At 41.0% G+C, this 24,358-nt stretch overlaps 1 protein-coding gene across 1 annotated transcript in view; it reads left to right on the plus strand.

The window, feature by feature from the left end:
* Positions 1–24,358, plus strand: part of DNAAF9 (dynein axonemal assembly factor 9) — a 133,268-nt gene that overhangs the window by 41,797 nt on the left and 67,113 nt on the right. Inside the window, exons 9-15 of the mRNA XM_077767045.1 lie at positions 6,343–6,441; positions 10,666–10,721; positions 12,373–12,508; positions 16,226–16,307; positions 17,278–17,314; positions 21,575–21,662; positions 23,071–23,147. Of these exons, the coding sequence (XP_077623171.1) occupies positions 6,343–6,441; positions 10,666–10,721; positions 12,373–12,508; positions 16,226–16,307; positions 17,278–17,314; positions 21,575–21,662; positions 23,071–23,147 (575 nt within the window). The remainder of the gene's footprint in view (positions 1–6,342; positions 6,442–10,665; positions 10,722–12,372; positions 12,509–16,225; positions 16,308–17,277; positions 17,315–21,574; positions 21,663–23,070; positions 23,148–24,358) is intronic.

Genomic DNA, 24,358 nt, shown 5'->3' on the forward strand with positions numbered 1-24,358 from the left:
CCAGCAATTTTTAAAATTTTTTTTTAAATGTTTATTTTTGAGAGAGCAAGCACATGTGAATGCACTACCAGGGGAGGGGCAGAGAAAGAGGAGGACAGAGAATCTGAAGCAGCTCCACGCTAACAGTAGAGAGCCTGATGCAGGGCTTGAATTCATGAACTCTGAGGTCATGACCTGAGCAGAAAAGTTGGATGTTCAACCAACTGAGCCACCCAGGCACCCCCCAGCAATTTCAATTTAGTAATTTATCTTAAGAAATTAAAGATGCCATTGAAGAATGTCCGCTGAAGTATTGTTTATAAAAACTGTTAATAAAAACTGAAGACAAAGTAAATGTCCAATAATAGGAATTTGGTTAAATAAAACTATTCAGGGGGCACCTGGGTGGCTATCAGTTGAGCAATGGGCCCTTAATTTCAGCTTCGGTAATGATCTCACACAGTTCAGGAGTTCGAGCCCCACAACTGGCTCTGCACAAACAGAGCAGGGCCTGCTTAGGCTTCTCTCTCTTTCTCTTTCTCTCAAAAAAAAAAAATTCTTTCTCTCCCTCTCTACCCCTTTCCCTCTTTCTTTCTTTTTTTTTTTTTATAAAATTTTTTTTTATTTATTATTTCTAGGAGAGAGAGAGAGAGAGACAGTGTGAGCAGGGGAGGGTCAGAGAGAGGGAGTCACAGACTGAAACAGGCTCCAGGCTCTGAGCTGGCAGTCAGCACAGAGCCCGACGCGGGGCTCGAACCCACGAACCGTGAGATCATGACCTAAGCGAAAGTCGGACGCTTAACCGACTAAGCCACCCAGGCGCCCCCCCCTTTCCCTCTTTCTGCTCCTTTCCCCAGTGTGCATTCTCTTAAAAAAAAAAAAATCTTTTCAGTGGCCAATTATACTGTCATTTGTTTTTTTGTTTTTTTTCCTTAAATAGTTTATTGTCAAGTTGGTTTCCATACAACACCCTTGTGCTCATCCCAACAAGTGCCCTCCCCCATACCCATCACCTCCCTTCCCCTCTTGCCTACCCCCATCAGCCCTCAGTTCTCAGTATTCGAGTCTCTCATGGTTTGCCTCCCTCCCTCTCCCCAACTATTTTTCCCCTTCTTCTCCCTTGTGGTCCTATGTTAGCTTCCTCCTAATCCTCCTATACGTGCAAACATATGATATCTGTCCTTCTCTGCCTGACTTATTTCGCTCAGCATAACACCCTCAAGGTCCATCCAGGTTGCTACACATGGCCAGATTTCATTGTTTCTCATTGCCATGTAGTATTCCATGGTATAGATAAACCACATCTTCTTGATCCATTCATCCGTTGATGGACACTTAGGCTCTTTCCATGTTTTGGCTATTTTATACTGTCATTTGAAATGATGTTTTAGAATTGGATTTGATATAGAAAGATGTTCAAAATATATTTGGCAAAAGAGTAAAAGGTATTATTTCCATCTTTGTAAAGTTTGTGTTTCTGTGTCTTAGAAACTTCAAGTGATAGTCTTATTGGTCTCTTGTTTTCATTTTCCCATTTTTATTGCAGTGTGTAATTCATAAAAATACTTTTAAATATTGAAATTGAGTTTTTTTTCCCACTTGGTCAGTCAGTATAGTGCCTTTGAGGCTTTTTGCTTGTTGATTTATTAAATACACGGTACCTGCTATTTCTTGGATACTGTGCTTATGCTAAAATCACAGAAATAAGTAGACCCAGCCCCCACTCATGCTATTTAATAATGGGCTCTTAGGCCAATAATAGCAGTATACTTTAGTAACTGCTGTAATTGCAGTGGAACATAAAGGGTAAGGAAAATAATTCTGCCTGGAATGTGTGGTGATCAAAGATTTTCCAGACCAAGGAGGAGGTGGTATGAGCATTCTAGCCATAGGGAAGGAACCTGTCTGAAAGCCCCAGAATTATCTCCTTTTCAACATTGAGAGAAGCTGTTCATATGTGGCTGCTTTCCCCTTGCCTCGTCCCTAAGCCAGCTCAGCTTACCAGTGGTGCCATGGATGTGGACTTTGAGCCTCCAGAGAGCAGGATGCCAGCGTAGGGCCAGGAGTTCTGACTCAAGTTCAGCATCTTTTGCCACCAGCCAAGAATGAAGGCGCACTGACATGGTCTTGAGGTTTTCAGACCTTTGCTACATATCTGACCTGGATATGTATCTGGGGCTGTCTTCTGGATTTGGCTTCAAAGAACCTGAGCAGATAAACTTTCCCTTCTTCATCATGAGATGTAACTGACCAATTCTACCTACACACACAGTATCCATTGGAAAAATTGGAGAATACTGTGTCTGGTGGAAAAAACAGGTTCTGGATATCTCTTGCCTAGATATATTTCCACTTCTGCTCCTCTTTAGTATTCCATGCTTATGTAGGTCACTTTACTCTGAAGTGCCTCACTCTCCTCATCTATAAAGCGCGCATAGAAAATACAAGGATGTTAGAGCTTTTCAAGACTCTGTGTGTGTGTGTGTGCGCGTGCGCGCGCGTGCATTTGTGTGGGTATTTCATGTATAATGCTAGTTGTTTTTAATATGAAAATTCATTGCATCTTTCATTTCACTCATAGCATGGAGCTGAAAGCAGTATTTAATGATTCATTCTGTCTTATTCTGTAATTAGCACTAACACATCTGACTCCCTTGAATTTTTTTGGAACAGAGTGCCCCATCTTTTTTTGTGTATCCTCCAGAACACACAGACTGTCTTGGACCCTGGATTGAACCTGATAGCATCAGATCAGGATCCCAAACTCAGGAGGTCTGGTTTACTGGACCAAGGCACAGAGGTGGTAGGGCAGGGCAGTCTGACCCAGTTAATTGTAGATTACCAGTTACAAATATGTACATATTTGGGGCCTCCTGGGAGGCACAGTCGGGTAAGTGTCTGACTCTTGATTTTGGCTCAGGTCATGATCTCACAGTTCCTGAGTTGGAGCCCCGCATCGGGCTCTGAGCTGATGGTGCAGAGCCTGCTTGGGATTCTGTCTTCTTTCTGCCCTACTCACTTGTGTTCATGCTTGCTCTTTCTCAAAATAAATAAACTTAAAAAAAAAATATGCACATATTTGTATGTATATAATACATCTGTAAAAATAGAATGAGAATATTTTCCAAAATGTTTTTCCTTTTAATTTTTTTTAATGTTTAGACAGACAGCATGCGAATGGAGGAAGGCAAAGAGAGAGGGAGACATAAATTCTGAAGCAGGCTCTAGGCTCTGAGCCTACAGCACAGAGCCCAACACAAAGCTCAAACTCACAACTTGTGAGATCATGACCTGAGCCGAAGTCAGACCCTTAACCAACTGAGCCACCCAGGAGCCCTGTATTTTCCAAAATGTTAATAGTGATTTTTGTTTTATGTTTTCTGAGTTTTCTGGAATGAATATATATTATTTGTGTGTCTGTTTTTAAAGACTTTTTATTAACACAGACTCAGAAAAGAACATAAAATTAATGTATAATTTAATAAGTAATTATAAAGCAGAACAACAGAATCTTGCCACCCCGGAAGCAGTTTGAATGCTTTTTGCCAAACCTACACCTCTCTCCTTCTCCCCCAAGAATAACTCTATCATTGGGGAGCCTGGGTGGCTTAGTCGGTTAAGCATCCGACTTTCGCTTAGGTCATGATCTCGCGGTTCGTGGGTTCGAGCCCCGCGTCGGGCTCTGTGCNACGACAATAACCCCATTACTTTTCTTTGCAACTTTATCATCAAAATGTGCTTCCAAAAAAAATAGTTTAACTTTGCCTGTGTGTGTGTGTTTAGGCTTCTTTTAATCTATAGGTTCTCCCTCCATCTCTTTGTCCCTACGCCCCCACTCACTGTCTATGTATTAAGGAAACCAGATCATTTGTTTATAGTTGTCCTCATTGGGGTTTGTTGTTCACATTCCTATCATGTAGTTTAACATTTTCCTTGTCTTCTGTATTTCCTTATTATTGGTAATTGAATCTAGAGGTTTAATCAGTGTCAGGATTGGTTTTTGGAGGGAATATTCCTTCTGGGAGAGTATTGTATTCTTTATAAGAAGTATATATGTGTAATTGAATCTCTTTATTTTGTGAACAGTTGATGTGCAGTCCTTAGATCTTTAATTGATCAATTAGATCCTTAATTCATCATTTTAAACTGGTAGTATTCCAGTTCTATAATTCCTTCTTCATTTATATTCTCTAAAGAGAAATAATTCAGCTTGCTATTTGGTTATGTAGTGGTGGAGTTCATGTGGGAAAAACAGGATAATTGTTTGAATTCTTTTATTTATCAATTTTCAAAATAAAGTTGGTTCCCAGCCATTCCCAAAAGTAACCAGTTAGTTCTTTTTAATATATCTCATTTTGAACTCATAAATTTAAACCTATTTGATGTGTTTCTATCCATTGTAGTTACCATCTTTGCTGATGTTCACATTGTTCCATCTTTGGACAGTGGCTTACTTAAAGTTGGTTACAAATTGTTTTAACGCAATCCTAATAGTCCTTGATAACTTCCTTGCCACATACTATGATAAGATATTCTTGGGTTCTTTTATACATTTCCTGTCCCAGGTCTGAAATCTGTCCTTTCTCTAATAAGTTCTGGTTTGTTTGAGGAATGGTATTTTAGCACAACAGTCTGGGTGCTAGGACTGCTCATTGATATTGGTTTGGTCATCGTTTCTAGATCTCTTTAATAGATACAGCTAGGAAATTCTCTGTGTGTGTGTGTGTCTGTCTCTCCATATATGTATACAAATATTCTCACATGTGTACCTGATTTTTTTATCCCAAATTATATATAAAACATATTGAGAAAGTAGTATCAGCACTGTCACCTCCATGATTACTGAAAATAATTTTAGATGTATATACACATATATATCTGTATGTATCTATAAATAAAATATAGATCGTCTGGGCAGCAAGCAGTGGAGCCATCAGTAAGAATGTTGTTTACACAAAGAATTCCTAAGCAGGAGTCCATTGTGCTTTATGCCTAGGGCCAGAAGTAGAGTCAATACCTGGCTGACACAGAGCGTTAGGTCTGATACTTGTTTATCCCCGACTGGGAGAGAAGAATGGAGGAGAGCATAGATCCAGCTAATCAGTTTTAGTGCAGCAAACAGAATGCCTGCTGTGAGCAAGGCACTAGGCCAGCACCCAACATACAGACACTTAAACTGTGTTACATGGACAGTGAAGATAACTTATCTGAGTACAAATTATCAGCAACTTCAGAATAAGACAAGGATACTATTTGGGTGTCTTAAGCAACTCATTGCTGATTTTTTTTTTTTTTTTTTTTTTTTTTTTTTTTTGGTTACCTGATGATATTAGAAAGGAAAGTCAGTAGCACAAAGCAATGTGTGGTGACTGGGAACCAGAATGAGTTCAGAGAGGAGGCTGAAAAGCAGCTGGGATGGGGAGGGGAGGAGGCTGTACAAAGAGGAGAGTCAGCTGGGAAGGACACAGAGTTCCACAGTCCTCCCACTGCCACTGGAGGAGGGTGTGAAGGAGGAGAGGGCTCTGGGCCACTCGTGGCACCACCCAACTTCTAACTAAGGTCATCTAATTTGTCCTTAAAGCTCCACTGATGTGACCCTTTTGGCACTGGATGTACCTTTCTTTAAGGTACATCATAAATAGGTCCTTCTCTCCAACAAAGACTGCTAAAGTAAGGCACAGGGTGGCCATTACTGCCCTTTTAAAAAAAAAAAAAAGCAATTTTATTATACTATAATTTATATACCGTAAAATTCACCCATTTAAATGTACAGTTCAGTAATTTTTAGTGAAATTTACAGAATTGTACAACCATCACCACAATCGAATTTTAGAATATTTTCATCAACCCAAAAAATTCCCTTGTGTTCATTTCCAGTCAGTCTCTGTTCCTCCCTGGCCTCATTCAGATCACTGATCCTACTTTCTGTCTCTATAGATTTGCCTATTCTGGATATTCCATATAAGTGGGGAATACACCAGGTGCTCATTTATCTGTCCTCTTTCATTTGGCATAATGTTTTTGAGGTTCATTTATTTTATAACATGTATCTATAGTTTGCTGTTAATTTTTTTTAATGTTTGTTTATTTATTGAGAGAGAGCGAGTGGAGGAGGTGCAGAGAGAGAGGGAGACAGAGGATCCAAAGCAGGCTCTTCACTGACAGCAGTGAGCCTGGTGCAAGACTTGAACTCACAAACCATGAGATCATGACTTGAGGCGAAGTCAGACACTTAACCAGCTATGCCACACAAGTGCTCCTTCTGCTAACTTTTAAAACATATTTAAATAGTCTGGGACTTTGACATCTGATTCATGATTCTTAATATAACCAAATGCATTATCCTTTTCCTTTTCTTCATAGGATTTGGTGGCTTTTGAACATCAGTGGACTAGCTTCTTTGCTAATTTTGACACAGAAATCCCTTTCCTGCTGGAACTTTCTGAATCTCAAGCGGGTGAGGTATGTAAGGGAAGGGTCAAAGAGAAAGAAAATCTTGATTAACTTATTGTTTCTGTTTTTGTTAATTTTTTCAGAATACAACACTACCAATCCTAATATGTTGGCTATTCTTTCCTTATGCTTTGTTGTATGCTGTACAGAAGTTTTTAACCCCCATGCCAGCCTACCAACCTCTATAAGGAAGTTGGGTTTTTTTGGTACCAGCTTCTGAATAAGGATAGTCATTTTTCAGTGTCATGATACCTCTGTCAGCAAGGAATTCTGTTGGGCACTACTTAATAACCCTAGAAATAATTCTTCACGTATGACACCTTTGTCAGTTGAGCCTCTAGGTAAATTTTTTTTTCCACGCAAGCAATGATGAGGTTACTGGATTCAGGGTGAGATTCACTCCATGAATAAACAGATGTGTCTAAATCAAGAACCGACGCACAGGCCTGCCTCCAAAACTAGTCAGTAAGAAGAATCAGAAGAGAAATCTTGAGCTTGCACTTGAGCCTACTTTGGTTTTGCATTACCAGCCTCAGCTCTCCTGTGTTGAGCTGACCCCTGATCTTGGGAGCTGATGTTGACCTTTGCTGTCATGCATTTTACTTTTACATATGTTATAAACCCCACCAATACATTGCTATTATTTTTGTTTAAGCAGTCAGTTATCTTTTTAATCTTGTTTTATTTCTTTTTAAAAATATTTAAGTAATAAAAAAAAATCTTACATATTTGCCCATGTAGTTACTGTTTTTTTTTGTTTTGTTTTGTTTTTTTAATATTTATTTATTTCTAGGAGAGAGAGAGAGAGACAGCGTGAGCAGGGGAGGGTCAGAGAGAGAGGGAGTCACAGACTGAAACAGGCTCCAGGCTCTGAGCTGGCAGTCAGCGCAGAGCCCGATGTAGGGCTCGAACCCACAAACCGCGAGATCATGACCTAAGCTAAAGTCGGACGCTTAACCGACTAAGCCACCCAGGCGCCCCTGTAGTTACTGTTTTTGATACTCTTCATTCCTTTGTGTAGATCCAGATTTCCATTTGGTATGATTTCCTTCTTCCTGAAGAGTGTCCATTAATATTTTTCATAGTGAAAACCTTCTGATGATGAATTCTTACAGCTTGTATAGGTTTGAAAAAATAACTATTTCACTTTCATTTTTCGAAGACATTTGCCAATTCTTGGTTGACTGTTTTTTTTCCTTCTCATAGCTGGAAGATGCTGCACTGTCTTCTCACTTGCATTGTTTCTGATGGTCTGCTCTTTTACTTTATCTTTGTTCCTCTCTGTATACCTGAGCTTTTTTTCCCCTCTAGCAGCTTTTAAGATTTTCTCTCTCTCTCTTTTTTTTTTTTAACTGGTTTTGAGTTGTTTCTGGTGTGTCTCACTATAATTTTCTCTATGTTTCTTGTGCTTGGCTTTTGTTGAGCTTCTTGGATCTGTGGATTCATAGTTTTCATCATGTTTGGGAAGGTTTTGGCCATTATTCGTTCAGATATGTTTTCTGCCCTAATTTTTCAGAGACTAATTACCTCTATATTAGGCCACTTGAAGTAGTCCCACATCTCACCAATAGCCTTTTTAGTTTTCTGGAGTTTTTTTTTCTTTTCTCATTACTGTGGTTCCAAGAGTAAAAGATACTCAAAAAGGTATATTCTGTGACCTGTCCCTCCTTGTTTCCTACCATCTTCTTCTCATTCACTCTGTGTCTCCACCATTTTTCACCTACTCTACTACCAGTAGATAACAAATCTCTTCATTTCTGATTTATCTTTTTTTTTCTTTTGCACAAATGAGCAGATACATGTATATTTTCTTATGTCCTCTTGCTTTTTTTCATTGAATGGCAACATACATGTAGTCATTTCCACTTTTTTCATTTAACAAGAATATATCCTAGAATTCTCCAAGTCAGTTCATTGAGATCTTCTCATTCTTTGTTATGAGTCATAGTATTACAGTAAGTAGATTTGTAATTTATTTAGCCATTCTCTTATGTGTGCTTATTTAAAAACTTTTTTTAATGTTTTTTATTTATTTCTGAGAGAGAGAGAGACAGCGTGAACAGGGGAGGGTCAGAGAGAGAGGAAGATAACAGAATCTGAAACAGGCTCCAGGCTCTGAGCTGGCAGTCAGCACAGAGCCCGACGGGCTCAAACCCACAAACCATGAGATCATGACCTGAGCCGAAGTTGGACGCTTAACCGAATGAGCCACCCAGGTGCCCCATACGTGTGCTTACTTAGGTTGTTTTCAATATTCTGCCATTGCAAACAGTGCCATAGTAAATAACTTTCTGCTTATGTATTTTCATATTGTTGGAGGTTTGTATACCTAATAATGCGGTTGCTGGGTCAGAAGGTAAGTGCATATCTAGTTGTGTTAGCTATTGCCAAATTTCTCTTCAGAAGGGTTGACCAATTTGCATTCCCACCAACTGTATATGAGAGTGCCTGTTACACCACAGCCTCACCAACAGGATGTATTGTCACACTTTTTAGTTTTTCACCATCTCATAGATAAGAAATGGTAGCTAAGTATCATTTTAATTTGTATTTTTGTATTAATGAGTAAGCTTGAACCTTTTTTCATGTTTGAAAGCCACCTTATATTTTATTTTCATATGTTTTTTCCCATTTAAATATTAGTACAGTATTATTAACTGAACTAGAGGAAATAGTGATTGAATGAACCTCATAGGCTATTAGGATTACTTGAAATAATACATTTAAGTGTCCATCACAGGTCACATAGTAAACCTCTGTAAAATGTAACAATTATTTTAATGTATAAAGAATTTTTGCAGATTAGTAAGACTTGCAAACACCAAAACTCCAGTAGATGAACATCCAGAGGATGTAAACAGTTAATTATCAAAGGGAAATCCACATGACCATTGAACATATTTGAATTATATACTCTATTTCATTAGAAATCAAGGGAATGTATAATACAGCAGCAGTGCGGTACCATTTTTCATTTATCAACTTGGAAAATATATTTTTAAATGGACATTTAATCCACAGTGTTTGAGTTTACCCTGAGATAGACGCACTCATGTATTGTAAGTGGAAGTGTACATTGATAAAACTTCTTTGGAAAACAATTTGGCAATATAGATCTGTCTTTTTACCCTATAATTTCATTTCCACATCTGCTTTAAGGAAATAATCAAAGTTGTAAATAAAATTTATGAAAAGTTGTTTATTACAGTATTATGATATAAGAAAGTTATTAGCAATATAGATTTCCAAGAATGGAGGGCTATTGAATAAACTTTGGTACAGCCATATGCTCTCGATGTACCATAGAGAAAAGATAGGAAGAAAATATATCAGAAAATATAGCAAAGTTAACAGTTCTTAAAGATTGTTATATTCTAAAATAAGTATGTATTACTTACATAATTGGAGCAAGAGGTAAACAATAGATGTTATTTAAGGGAACTAAAATTGCCTTTTGAAATTTTGACCCTTTTGACATAGTCTCTGCAATCAGTTTTTGGTCAGTGTTTAGCCTAGCATTGTACACACCAATGCTGAGAAGTTACTTCTGTGCTTTCCTGGGAAACTTCTTTCCGTGTATTTCTAAGTTCTGTGAATTCTTTCTCAATGCTGATTTTAAATTAGTATGTTAGAATTTATATATATATTTCTTTATTAGTAATGTAGAGAAACAGGGGCACCTGGGTGGCTCAGTTGGTTAAGTGTCTGACTTCAGCTCAGGCCCTGATCTCATGGTTTGTGGGTTCAAGCCCCAGGTGTCTGTGCTGACAGATTCTCTGTCCTCCTCTCTCTGCCCCAGCATGCGCTTGCTTGCTCTCTGTCTTTATCAAAAGTAAACATTAAAAAAAAGAAATGTAGAAAAACAAATTTTAAATAGAAGGGAAAATTCCTACATGATTAGTAACTCGGACCATAGATAATAGTTGGTCCAATTTTGTTTTAGTAATTAAAAATCCATAAAATTCGACATGAATTTCTTTTCTTTACCTTTCTTTTTCTCTTATAGCCTTTTGTCTTTATTTCTGTTGCTGCTTGTTTGCTTCTTGTCCCCCAAATTCATGTTGCTTTCTGCCATATATGTCTTTCCATGTTCTTATAATAATCTATAAACACCTCTCTCTCATTCTGTCTTTCAGATACACACTCTATATCTATGCACATACATATGTCAGAGATAGTTGTGATTGTTTTATAAAATTGTGATACGTAATACAGTGTTGGCTTCTTTTCTAGCCATTCAGAAGTTACTTCAGTCATGGGATGATCTCCAGCCATATAACTGAAAACAGGTAAGTTTCTTGGGGAAGAAGGGTGATTGGTGGTAGAGAAATGGGCTTAACAAGGGGAGTGGATGTGAGGTGGCAACCTCACAAAAAATGTAATTACAAACTCTGATTGGTGCCATGAAGGAAAAAGAACTTGGTACTATGAAGACCATAGCTGGGGAGCATGGCCTCCTCTGGGGGGAAATCTGAATGATGAGCAAAGATAATTAAGGTAGGGGCTCCTGGGTTGGCTCAGTCAGCAGGGTGTGTGACTCTTGATCTTGGGGTTGTGGATTTGAGCCCCACAATAGGTGTAGAAATTTACTTTAAAGTAAAATCTTAAAAAAATAAAAAAAAAGATAATTAAGGGAGAAAAGCATGCTGAGATGAGAACATAAGGAACATAAAAGAAGATGAGTTTGGTGGAGTATAGGAATTGGAGGAGAGTGGCCTTCCATGGAGCCAAAGAAGTTGGCCAGGCCCGACCATGTAGATCCTCTTTGGCCATGTGAAAGATTTCAGTCCTCCTGAAAATAACAAAGGCATTAAAGTCTCTGCATGTGTAAAAGGTTGTGCTCTCTGCACTGTGGAAAAGAGACTGTAGGAGAACAAGAGTCAAAGCAGGGTAGCTGTGAGGAAGCATTACAGTCATCAGGGGAGGAAATGATGGCAGCGTGAACAATGCTTGTAACCATGTGGATTGAGGGAAATGGACGACTAGTGGGTTGACTGATTGGATTTAGAGGGTTAGGGGCAGAAGAAGTCAAGGAGGCCTTTGGAAGCCTCTCAGGTCTGGCTTAGTCCCTGGATGGATGATGGTTCTGTTTATTTACTGCAAGAACTAGAAGGGGAACAGGTGTAGTGGGATAAATCATGAAAGAGGAGAGGGGAGGCAGATAGCTGAAAGTAAAACCCTAGGAATATTCTGAGACAGAGAGAGGAGGAGAATGACTGACAAGGGAGACTGAGAAGCAACAGCCCTTGCAGGGAGAGGGTATCAGGTGCTGCTGAGAGACCAAGGAGGGGCAGGCTGAAGACTGTCTAGTGGATTGGCTGTTTGCTACATGAAAGTCATTTGGTGACTTTTTGCAAGAGTAATTTGAGTGAAATGACTGAGGGGGTCAATTGAAGTGGATTGAGAAGTGAAAAGAAAGTAAAAACAAAAATAAAAAGACAAGTCTAACCAAGACAGGAGATGGAAGAAGGGGACACATGCAGGGCAGGTGGGTGTGGTAGTGAGAACGTTTGCAGCCCTACTCTCCTTTTCCCATCCTAAAAGCTACTCCGAATTTCTGTTGTCTGCCTGCAGTCTATCACAGCTGCTATCATCCTTTAAAATTCCTGTTTCTACTAAAATGCTATTGTGTGAAACTAGAATTTTGCTCCATCTCTGCATCATGAACAGCAGACTTCCAGAACTTTCTCCTTAAGAAATAGGATAAGCTGAATATAAAAACCTGGCTTGGAATTTAGTTATGTCCCTAAATGATCTCTATGGGTCAATCAGAGATATCTGGCATTCCTTCCCACCCAGCAAGGAGTGTTAGGGGGGGCTGTATTGACCTCTTTGCTCAGACCAAAGACACCACTCTAAGAACCCCAAGAACCCACTCACTGGAAAATTGTCCTGGCCAGGACTCTCTTTTCTAATCATGTTTCTTGTTTGCCACTCCAGCCCTAATAGGCAGCCATTCGTTCTCTTTGGTAATCACTCCACACAAGAAAACCTGAATGCTGGCAACTTTAATTTCCCTTCTGAAGGGCACCTGGTACGCAGCACTGGTCCAAGTGGGAGCTTTGCCAAACACATGGTGAGTGGCTTGACTACCTGCTGTTTAATTGGTTTTATTATTAAATAGGAAAGAGGAGAGGATAAGGGTAACCTTTCCAGTTAGTGTATTTATTTAACCTTGAACTTGAAGTTGTTTTGGAGTGAAAGAAGTGATTGCAAACTGTATTTATAGAAGTGCTAGGTATAATTTGAAAACATCATAGTTAATTTTTAAATATTTAAAGGAAAAAGGTTAAAAAATACTTCCACAAACCAAACTCTTTAAGTTGTCATAGTAGTATTGTCAGTAGAATAAGAATTTTAAATTAGCTTGGAAATAGAGTCATCTAAGCCTGAGTTTGTTTTGTCTTGATGGTTACATTTCAGGACATAAACCTTGAAGGTCACTGTTCTTGTATTGAGGGTGCCAGGGAGAAGGCTTTTGCATTGGGTGGTAAATTATCTACTATGTTCTTTTAAAGGAAACATTAGACTGAAATGTGAGACTCTAGTGATGGTAATTTAGGATATTTTCAGAATGTTCCTGATAATCAGGAAATCTGGGGAGGTAGGTACTATTTTTTAGTTTTGATTGGAGCACATGAGACCTACTCTCTCAGGACTGAAACCTCAGATCTGCCTCCAAGCCAGTCAGGAACATAGGGCTGCTTGAATAGATATGCTGTCAGGATCTTACTGTCCTGTAATGGGAGGGCTCAGGCCTCATTTTAACCTCCCAGAGCACCCTTGGAATATACAGAAAATGCCAAATGGTATAGGCTTCTTTGTGTAATCTTATTTGTTGTCTCTACATGTTAAATTAAAACTTAATGAGACTAGCTGATTTCTGCTTCTGGGAAGATGGAATAGACCTACTTCTTCCTATTCCTTCTGCTAAGTACAACTAAAAACCCTGGACACTGTATATAAAAGAAACATAGGAAGACTCTGGAAGGTAGAAGAAGGCAGGCTGGATGAGAACCTTAGGACCAAAGGGACAAAATGGCAGTGGATTTTTCTGGGCTTCCTTTTTGCCTGTATATCCCAGACTGGATATTGGAGAAGTTGACAACCCAGAAATGCTAATAGGCACAGACCTAGAAAGCCCTAAGTAAAGTCTGTTCTCTATAGTGGAAGGACTAGGAAGGGGACAGCCTAAAAAGACCGAAAACTTTTAGGGGCGCCTGGGTGGCTCAGTCGGTTAAGCATCTGATTTTGGCTCAGGTTATGATCTCGCAGTTCATGGGTTTGAGCCCCATGTCAGGCTCTGTGCTGACAGCTTGGAGCCTGAAGCCTGCTTCAGATTCTGTGTCTCCCTCTCTCTGCCCCTCCCCTCGCTCATACTCTGTTTCTTTCTCTCTTAAAAAGTAATAAAATAAACCTAAAAAAAAAAAAGACAAAACTTTTAGATAACAGCTATTCTATTCCAGCCAAACCCCTCAGAAAAAAACTGTATCTCCATCTACCCCTGCCAACAGGGCTGAGTGAGGAGCCTAGATGTCCACCCCTACCAGGCTATAACCAGGCACCATTGCCTTACCCACCCACCCCCTCTCCTGTCAGTATTAGTGTTAGAGAAGGCCCAGTAGGGGACCATGACTTTCATCCCCACTGGGCACCAGTGAGCCCTCCCTCCCCCTGTAGTATTATCTGTGGAGACAACAGGGGAGCCTGGATGTCTACCTCTACCCCACAGTAACGAGGTGTTCTTCCTTGGGATGCTATCATTGGAGGCCAGTGCAGAGTCAGGACTTGCACCACCACTCAGCTGTAACAAGGCCGTCGCTTACTCGTAGTGTCTGTCACTCTCCCAAGCCAGGGTGGTGTCAGCAGAGGCATATTGGGGAACCTAAACCCCTGTTCCTGCCCAGCAGTAACAAGGAGCATGCACTCCTGGCGTGTGCGTGCACACACACCCACACTGGGTGTCAGCAGAGTCTGTGTGGAGAACCTGGAGTTACACTCCTACTTGGTAGTAACTAAACAGTGTGCTCCCCTGTTCAGCCACAGAACCAGTGTCAAAGGAAGGCTAACTAAAGTGCGGGATTTAAGTAAGATCCAGGTCCTACTTTTACTTTCGGTGCTAACATGTAAAGAGCTTAGAAATCATCTTTCCCATCCTTACAACAACACGAAAGCTAAAAAACCAAACCCAACAACTTTTCTTGGAGTCATCAAAGAACTGAAGTCTCAAGGCAGATCCACTCTGAGATCTAGAGAGGTGAATCCAGAGAGTCACAGCCAATGTCTGCCTACCTGGAGCAGAAACCACATGTAAACAACAATTTTGATGAACTCCTGGGAGCTGATTACGGACTAGAGGGAGAGAAGGAGACTTCTGGAGGATGTAGGGAGGGCCACACACACCTGTGGGTTTAACTTCTTTCTGTACACCTACAACTGCTCTTCAAAATAATCTATTAAGTTTTTTTTTTAATTTTGCAAGTTCTTTACACAACTTTCTATAATAATTGGGGATCTTTATTTTACAAGCACGGAAACTTAATGAGGTCGAGGAACTCACATGAGATCTGGTCCTGGGGTGTGGGTGTGGGATCTGAGATGATGACCTTTTATCTTCATTCATCTCTTTTTCAGTGTAACATACTTACCCTTTCCACTTCTATGCCATTTATGAATAATTTACAGATTAATAGGTGACAGGTAAAACATGCCAATCTAGATTATTTGGATATACATCATATGTGTAAATTCTCTTGTACTGATTTCTTTGAATGTCTCAGTAAATTAGATGTGAAATTTGCTTATACAAATTTATGATATAATCTTAGGAATCATGTTTGAAACGTGTGGCATCTTTAAAGAAAACTTCAGTTAGGAGAAATTTGGAAGTCCAGGGAACATGTTTTATTGAGGAAATATGCCCATTAACCAACGATTAGAAATACGTGTGTGTGTTTATTTAGGTTCATGGCAATATTGATCATATTCATGATGGTGAATTACAGAGTAGTCATAACTAGTCCTTATTACAAATCTTTGGATTCATGGTGTTCACAATATTACAGAAAAATGCCATGTATTCTCTTGTGACTTCCTTAAACATTGGAGTAGAATGAATATTTGTGTCACATTTAGCGTTTGTTTTTTTTAAATATATTGTGCTAATTTCTTTGTCTTTAGTTCTTATAGTAGCATTTTTGTTTTGTTTTATACCTGATATCCTGGGAACCCTGATGAGATGCTGGATTTTCACAAGAGAAAAGGACATCTGTATCCTCCTTTGTATAAATGAACAACTAAACAGAGAAGAATAAGAATTTTAAAATCTAGAGAACTTACTTTCTTTTCTTCAAGGCCTATGTATAGAGATGAAATACAAATGAAGGTGGGGACCTGGGGAGCACTGTCCTTGAGTTTATACCTCCCCCACACATATGCCTGTCATGTTGGCCAAGGACATCACTGTGAAAGTCCTGGACTATTAATGGCAGTCAAAATCCAAGCATATTTCCTCTTTTCCTTCTAAGTTGTGAATTCATTAGCATCATGGGCTGACCCGACAGCAACCTTACGATGTAATCAAGGTTAAACACACACACACACACACACACACACACACAAAATACCTTTGGAAAAAGAACGGCTAAACATGACCGTTTTCCCTGTGCCTTTAAAAAATAATAAATCATCTGTTGGTGAGATAAAATTGATTTCTTTTAACTCTTTACTTTTCATTTGTCTAACAGTACACACCTAAGTCCCTGCTCCTGTTTTACTTTTTTCTGACATCTAGGTAGTACAGTGCGTCTCACCAAAGGGACCCCTTGCCTGTTCAAGAACATACTTTTTTGGAGCTACCCACGTTCCTTACTTGGGTAAGTTCCTGTAAGTCATCATCCCATCAACTTACCTAATGAACTAAATAGAAGGGGACTCACAGTTTACTGCTTTCCCCAGAAGCTTGTGATACCTACTTTGTAGGCCTCCAACTCCCTCTCACATTCCAAAAGGAGAGTTGATGTGCCTAACACATTTCTCAAAGAATGTATTTCAGGAGGAATAATTATCAGCTCAGGACATATATAGTCTAACCATATGTGAGACCATGTGCTCAGTGTCAGAGGGTAGGCAAAGATGAGTCAAGTCTTAGCTGGAGATAGCAGGAGGTGTGGGCTACAGTGGGAGTTTGGGTGACTCAGCCAGGTGCCTGCTATTCTGTGAGGAAGGACCCTGGTAGAAGGGTACCTGTCAACTGGGAACATTCGCAGGAGCAAGTGCTCCATGCTGCATGGCCATCCAGAAAGGTTAGGCCCCCCAGAGCTGCTCTCCTTGCTAGGGTGACCAGAAGTTGCAGATACCCAAGAGGTACAGAGAAGAACCTCTAAAATGAATGAGGATTTCAGCACTGCTCCACAGAACAGAGTATAGCAGAAACCAGATTTTCACCTGGGTGTTGCCATATAAGTGGCAAGATTCTGAAAGAAGCATGATAATTAAGGGTCAGCTAATTAAAGAGACGATGAAAGAGGCAGAACTGAGCCTACTTAATTATACCTCTTAACTTATAAAATTAAAAATAAAGACAAGAAACACTCCAGAGCCTAAAATTCCCCATGTCTTCTCTGTTGTTTAGTGGTAATGCTGAGTAAGTTGTCAAAATCAGTGTCAGGAGTGAAGGACTAGGAGGATACCAGGCGAAGCTAAGATTCTCTTTTGTTTGTGCTTATACTGTATTTAACCCAAAAGGAAAAAAATGTAATTCTCGACATCTCCTTCTAGTCTCCTTCTGAAATGTTTGCATGTCTTGTGATATTGTCACACTTAATTCATGGTTCTCTTTCACAGGTGAGGAGAGTAAGCTGCCCAAGAAAACTGAACAAATGTAAGTCTTCATTTCTATCTTATTTTTTTTTCTTTTTTCTTTGTATTTATTTTTGAGAGAGAGAGAGAGACAGAGAAAGCAGGGGAGGGGCAGAGGGAGAGGGAAACAGAATCCCAAGCAGGCTCCGCGCTTCCAGCGCAGATCCCGATGTGGGGCTTGAACTCACAAACCATGAGATCATGACCCAAGCTGAAATCAAGAGTCGGACACCCAACCAACTGAGCCACCCATGTGCCCCTCTGTCTTATTTTTTCTTTCTCAAAGTTGAGTTACTCTGAAGTGGCTGTCCCATGTACCTCCTTTGAGATCAGCAGTGGGTAGGACATCAGGGTGAAGCAGTGAGCAGAGCTATGGTTTCCCAGCCCCTGTCTTGGCATGGAGTCCTGCTGGCTTTGACATGTGCTCCTCCCTCCAGAACTCAGGAACTTTCTACCTGCACACCCATGCATTTCAATGGCCTGACTCTTCTTCCTATGTCTTCTACACAATATGTTTTGTATCAGAGGCTTTCTCACTAATAAAACATCCTGAAGTGCATTGGGAGAATCTGTGAAACCCCATCTGGTCTGAGTAGTGTTTCCTCTGGAGTTGACTCTCAGGCTTAGAGATCAGAGCTAGGATCTGAACTCAGGCTGTGCAACTTTAGAAAGGTCCTGGTGTTAACTTTTTTCCCCCCACATAGAACAGGAAACCAAAGATAAGAAATAAACTCATTAATGTTTGTGTTAGTCTGCTTGGGCTGCCATAACAAAACATCACAGATTGGGTTGCTTAAACAGCAGAATTTATTTTCTCACAATTCTGGAGGCTAAAAGTCCAGGTTCCAGGTCCAGTAGCGTTGGCCTCTGGTGAGGTCATTCTCCTTGAGTTGCAGGCCACCACCTTCTTGCTCTGTGCTCTAGTGGAGAAACAGAAATCTCTGATGTCTCTTCCTCTTCTTATAAGGACACCAGTCCTACTGGATTAGGGCCCTACTCTTATGATCTCATTTAACCTTAATGACTTTCTTAAAGGTCCTATCTCCAGATACAGTCACATTGAGGGTTAGAGTTTCAATATGAATTTTAGAAGGACACAATTCAATCCATAACAATGCTGGAACTACTGAATTCCAAAAAGGAATTTTCCTTCAGAAATAACAAACATAATAGGGTTCTGTTATTACCTAAATATTCCAACTTAAACTACTATGGTCTAGACACGTGCTTCCCAAAGGCCAATGGTGACAGGCCACAAAGAATCATCTAAGGATCTTTTTATAAATATATGATCCTCAGGCTATAGTAGTTCCCAGAATTACTGAATCATAATCTCTGCGTTAGGAAACACTAAGCTGTATTAGAAAAAATAGGAATAGAGTCAGACTACAGAAAATTTGGAAAATAGAAAAGAAGGTAAGAAAAATAAGATCAGCTATAATTCCTCCTCTTTGGCACTATCCTTTAATATCTTACTGTGTATCTTTCTGGGTTGTTTTAAATTCTACACTTACGTTTTGTATAGCTGTAATTAATGTGTGTGTAGGTTTTTTGTTTTTTGTTTCTTTTTTTAAGAGAGTAAGAGCAGGGAGAGAGGCAGAAAAAGAGGGAAAGAAAGAGAATCCCAAGCAGACCACAATGTCAGCACAAAGCCCGATGCAGGGCTCAAACTCACAAACCATGAGATCATGACCTGAGCCAAAATCAAGAGTCAGACACTCAGCCAACTGAGCCACCCAGGCATCGCAGTGTGTGTGTGCAGTTTAAAAATATTTTTTTAGGGGCGCCTGGGTGGCTTAGTCGGTTAAGCGTCCAACTTTCGCTTAGGTCATGATCTCGCAGTTTGTGGGTTCGAGCCCCACATCGGGCTCTGTGCTGACCGCTAGCTCAGAGCCTGGAGCCTATTTCAGAGTCTGTGTCTCCGTCTCTCTCTGACCCTCCCCTGCTCACGCTGTCTCTCTCTCTCTCTCTCTCCTAGAAATAAATTTTAAAAAAATATATTAAAAAAATAAAAATAAAAATATTTTTTTAAATGTTTATTCTTTGAGAGAGAGTGAGATAGAGAGAGCATGAGCAGGGGAGGAGCAGACAGAGGGAGACACAGAAACTGGAAGCAAGCTCCAGGCTCTGAGCTGTCCGCACAGAGCCCGATACAGGGCTTGAACTCATGAACCTCGAGATCATGACCTGAGCTGAAGTCAGAGGCCCAACAGACTGATACACCCAGGCACCCCTCTGCAGTTTTTGAATGTGTGGATTTAAATGTCTGCACTTTAGCAGCAAGTCAGCCACATTCTCATGTTCGTGGGTATATATAGTCTTGCTTTGTACCTGCTGGTACTTTTATGCCAGCTGTGCTTAGCCACTAGATCTTCATTCCGGATCTTTGGCATTTCTCCTAAACCAAATTCTTTTGTGCCCTGCTTCAAGGACTGGTATTGAGGGGTGCATGGGCCCGTATTGGGAGACTAAGTCACAGAGCTGGTGGAACTTGGGCCTTGTGGAGTCCTAGGGAAGGCAATAGCAGTACCATCTAGGCATGGAGCAGACTTTTCCCTTGTCATGAATCTTGGGCCTCCCATTCAGGCCATTTTGAGTACATAACCAGGTACCTTTGCCTTCGGCTTGTATCTGAAGGTCTGTATAGAAGTCCATGTGTGGGGAGACCTGAACAGTGTTGGTGCTGAATGATGTCTGATTCAGGCTGGGTGGGAAAAGGAAGAAGACCTATATGTCTTTGGTATTGGTGTTGAGGTATGGAGGATTGTGGTCTTACTTGGAAGTGGCCAAGCTCATCGTCAGTGTCCCTGCCAGGCCTACTTCGTACCAGGAGAGACCCCTCTCTCATGGCCTGGCCAGCAGTGTTCAAGATATGCTGATTCTTGGAGCTATCATTTTGTTATACATACTTTTTCTGTCTTTTTTTCTTCTACCCAACTCAAATCCCTTACCTGTAATGTGGAGGTGTGGTGCAGGAGCCAGAGAGGAAATTAAAGAAGTTGGCAGTATGACATGGCACAGTAGAAAAGCATGAGGCTGGCATCAGACCTGAATTCAAGTCTGCCATTCATTTTCTGTGCCATGGACAACTTTATATTCCACCTTCAGAGGCCATACTTCTTCTGTAAGAGGAGAAGATTAGACCAGATCATTTCTGTGTTCCTTCCTGCTTTCCAACTCCTGTCACCTTCCTTTACCTGTTAGGAGATTCTCAGGCATAAAAAAAGATGTCTTCTGAGGGAAGGCTTTATCACTTTCGTGCTAGGGCACCTCCCTTGCTTTTCAGGGCCTCGTGGAAGAACCCCTTCTCTCTATAATTATCCTTGTAAGATCTCGGATCTCCCTCCCCTAAAGTTGTAGTTCTCAACCAAGGGCAATTTTACTGCTTCTCTCCCCCCAGCCCCAGCCCACCCCCAGAGACGGTTGACCATGCTGGAGACATTTTGTTATCCCAGCTGGGGTACTACTGGCATCTAATGGATAGAGACCAGGGGTGCTGCTAATAAACATCCTGTAGTGCACAAGACTGACCCCATGACAAAGAATTATCTGACCCAAAATGCAGAGATTGAAAATTTCTGCTTAAGAAGAACCAGTCTTGGATTTTCTAGGGACCTTCATAGCAGTCCCAGTCTGGCAAAGGAAAAAAAAACTTAGATTCACTTTGGGAAGTGAGAAGTCCAAGAGAAAGAACAAGATTGGCGAGCAGGGAGACTTTAGGAAGAGAATGTTTCCCCTCAGAAGCATTCTCTATTCTCTAGATCAGGTAAGCTACTTGGAAAGTGGTCAGTAGCTGGTAATTTGAATTTAAGTGGAGCTCGTCTTCTCCTCTACTGATCTCTTTTGCCCCTGAAGTCTCCTACCCTGAGGTTCCAGTAACAGCCAGCCCATAGCAAGCCGGGGGAGATGACATGAAGGTGTGCTGAGCTTGGTCCTGGAAAAGTGAAGTCTGTACCATGACACTGAAGGGATTCAGGCTCCTGACATAGAGGGGCTAGGGAGCCCACAGGTTTCTCTTCTCTTGGATCACAAGAAGGGTAGGTTGGTTTTCTGAGCAGAATTAAGAAGAGCTGGCTTTTCTTATCATGGTTTAATAAGAGCAAAGTATATCCCAGGTATGGGGCACATGGCTTTGAAAGGTTTATAAATCAATGAGTTCCATGTTTGCACTTTTCTCATTCTGTTTAAAAATCCATTCCTTTAAGGAATGTCATTTATGTGCATGCAGCATTTGTTGAAATCTTATGATGCTATAGTTAACCCATATTTTTTTGTTCTAAAGTAGGCTCTTGTCCCAGGTGTATGCTGCTGTTATTGAGGCTGTTTTGGCTGGCATTGCATGTTATACTAAAACTTCCAGTGTAACAAAGGTAATTCAAATACCATGTTTCTCTTTCCTCAGTAATTATTTCAATGTAAAACTTCCTATCCATCTGTTTTGGCTTTGAACACCTGGTAGTACTCAGTTTTGTGCGAGTTGGGGCCTCAATGGAGCTGGCACCAGACATAGAGATGCCTGGAGAGCGTTGGCTTCTGTTGCCTGTGACCGAACTGCTGTTGTCCTACAAAGGACCGCTAATCAGCACTTCTTTGTAGATCTCTGGTTGTGTTAAAGAAAATGATTCTGTAGCATAGTGTTTTAATTAATAGCTTTTTAAAAATCCTTTTAAAAGTTAAAAATATAGATTATTTTACTGTGAATTTAGTAAAGTTAGGTAAGTTTGATTCTTTAATGTTAGGGAGAGAGCATGCAAGTGGGGGAGGGGGCGACGAGAGAGAGAGAGAGAGAGAGAGAGAGAGACTGACTCTCCAGCAGGCGCTATGCTCAGTGCAGGGCCTGATGTGGGGCTCGATCCCACAACCCTGGGATCATGACATGAGCTGAAATCAAGATTCAGATGCTTAACTGACTCAGCCACCCAGGCTCCCCAAGTTTGTTTTGAACTATATAGTGTGATTTCCTGTAATTCAGTGTTTAAAAAAAAAAACAAAAAAACTAAAGATTAGAAAACCTGACTTGCCTTTCCTAGACAAGCACATGTGTTCTCGTTCTCTGACCGTTCTCTTGCTTGCTGTTTTGCGGTTAACCTGCCCTGCTGAGTTGGATTCCTATATCTGACCCAGTAAGGAGATGAGAAGAGTCGGCTTGATGCCTCCCAATGCCAATAGGACCTTTCCTGAAGGAAGCCATTTGACATTGGAAAGGTTGTGTATGATGTAGATACCAGAGACACTGTAGCCGTAGTCACCAGCTCCCTGCCATCTCCCCTCCTCACTGAACTTGAATCCCTGGCACAACTTGGGATTTCTCAGCCCTTTAGCTGAAAGCTTGTACACTGTCAGTTCTCCCACCTTTGTTGTTGTTTTTTTTAACTGATCTTTTGTAAATCTGGGTATTTGAATATTCTTAGCATCTGACAGAAACTCCAAGGGCAGTTAGTCACTCCCTCAGGGCCAGGGGAGAGGGGAGGAGAAAACACTCTTCCAGACCTCACAATGGCATCATCCCAGCTGGTTACAGTTCCCAGCAGATCAGGTTCCAGTGCCCACCTGTCTGAATGAAGTGTTTCCTGTGAAGTCAGCCCAAAGAAAGCAGGCACCTGTTTCCCTTAACACCGTGTTTTCACTTTGATCTATTGATGTATACAAAGCAGTCATATAGAGGGGAGGGGCACAGTGTTCTCCTGGCCAAATGTTAGAAGAGTACTTCCTATCAGTGATGTATACTCTTTCCTGCTCTGAAAGCTCATTGTCTCTGTTTTGTCATTGATTTTATAGGCCAAGGAGGTAGCTGAGCAGACCCTGGGATCTGGGTTAGATTCCTTTGATTTGGTGCAGTTTAAGGCAGCCCTACGGTAAGCAATGGCTGCTATTTTCTATAAGGAATTATTTTTAATGTTCATTTTATAAAGACCCTTTTCTCCCTTGAATTTGATACTCTATCAAATTCTATCTCCTCTTTGAGAAATGTTCCAGTAAAATAAGGGGATGTATGAAGGAGAAACTCATGATCAGGACTTTGAAAGGCCAAGGAGCCTAAGATGGAGGGACTGTATGAGAAAGAGTCAGACACATTCCTGGTGACAGAAGGGGAGGCAGATCAATACCAGAGGCATCGGAGACCCAGGTTCAGAAGTTAGAAAGGTGAAGCTTTTGAATTTTGGGGACATGAGAGGTGAAATTTGTTGGGTCAAGGTCCCTGGACATGAGAAGACAGTCACTGCTTAGAAGAACCTGGCTCTAGGACTCCATGCCCTCTCAGGTGATTGACACCCTGAGCCTGGCCCTGTCTCAGGGGCTAGATGCTCTGGGAATCGGGCTTGCTGTCAGTCTAGCCATCACACATCTCCTGGCACATCACAGAGGCCTCTGTGTGGTCTGTGTCCATAGCGAAACTTTCATGGACCTAGTCGACCTAACCCTCTGTCCATCTGAGGACCACTAGGTGCACTTTTTTGCAAAGGAGATAGAAGACACCAACATTGGGGAATTTCTTTAAGAGCACTTTGGGATGTACCCTGTGGTGCCTGAGTTCTATACCCCACATTTTCTTACATTACAGCCCTGGGTAGTGAGAAGGAGCACTGAAAAAGAGAAGTCAGTCAGTTGATCTAACAAGAATTCTATTGCTACAAGTCCAGGAGTGGAGAGAAGAGCCAGATCTCTTTGGTGCAAGGCTTGAGGTCCTTTTCCTGTGGGTCTTCTGGATCTTGTAGCTCTGGCCCTAAGAGGAAAGGGACAGAGGAAGTGCATTCCCTTAAGGCCTTACGCTGGCCTGGATTGTCTGTTCCTGGCAGACCTGACTTTGAGAAAGCACTTTTGCTTTCCAGCTGTGTGACTTGGGACAAGACAAGGAGTTCTCTGAACATCTGTTTCCTCATGTTCCCGCTATGCTGAAAGACTAGGCATGTAAACATTAGCAGCTGTCACATGGGGCTCTTCTATGTCACCATCGACACAGCTGGCCTATTCATTTTCTCCATTCCCCAGGGCCTTGCATAGTCCACTCAGGCTCTCCAAGACAGGCCACCTTTCAACCCAAGGCCTTTAACCCTGGCTGTACCTC

Source organism: Crocuta crocuta, unplaced genomic scaffold, assembly GCF_008692635.1.
Source record: "Crocuta crocuta isolate KB4526 unplaced genomic scaffold, BGI_CrCroc_1.0 scaffold15, whole genome shotgun sequence".
NCBI lineage: Eukaryota > Metazoa > Chordata > Mammalia > Carnivora > Hyaenidae > Crocuta > Crocuta crocuta.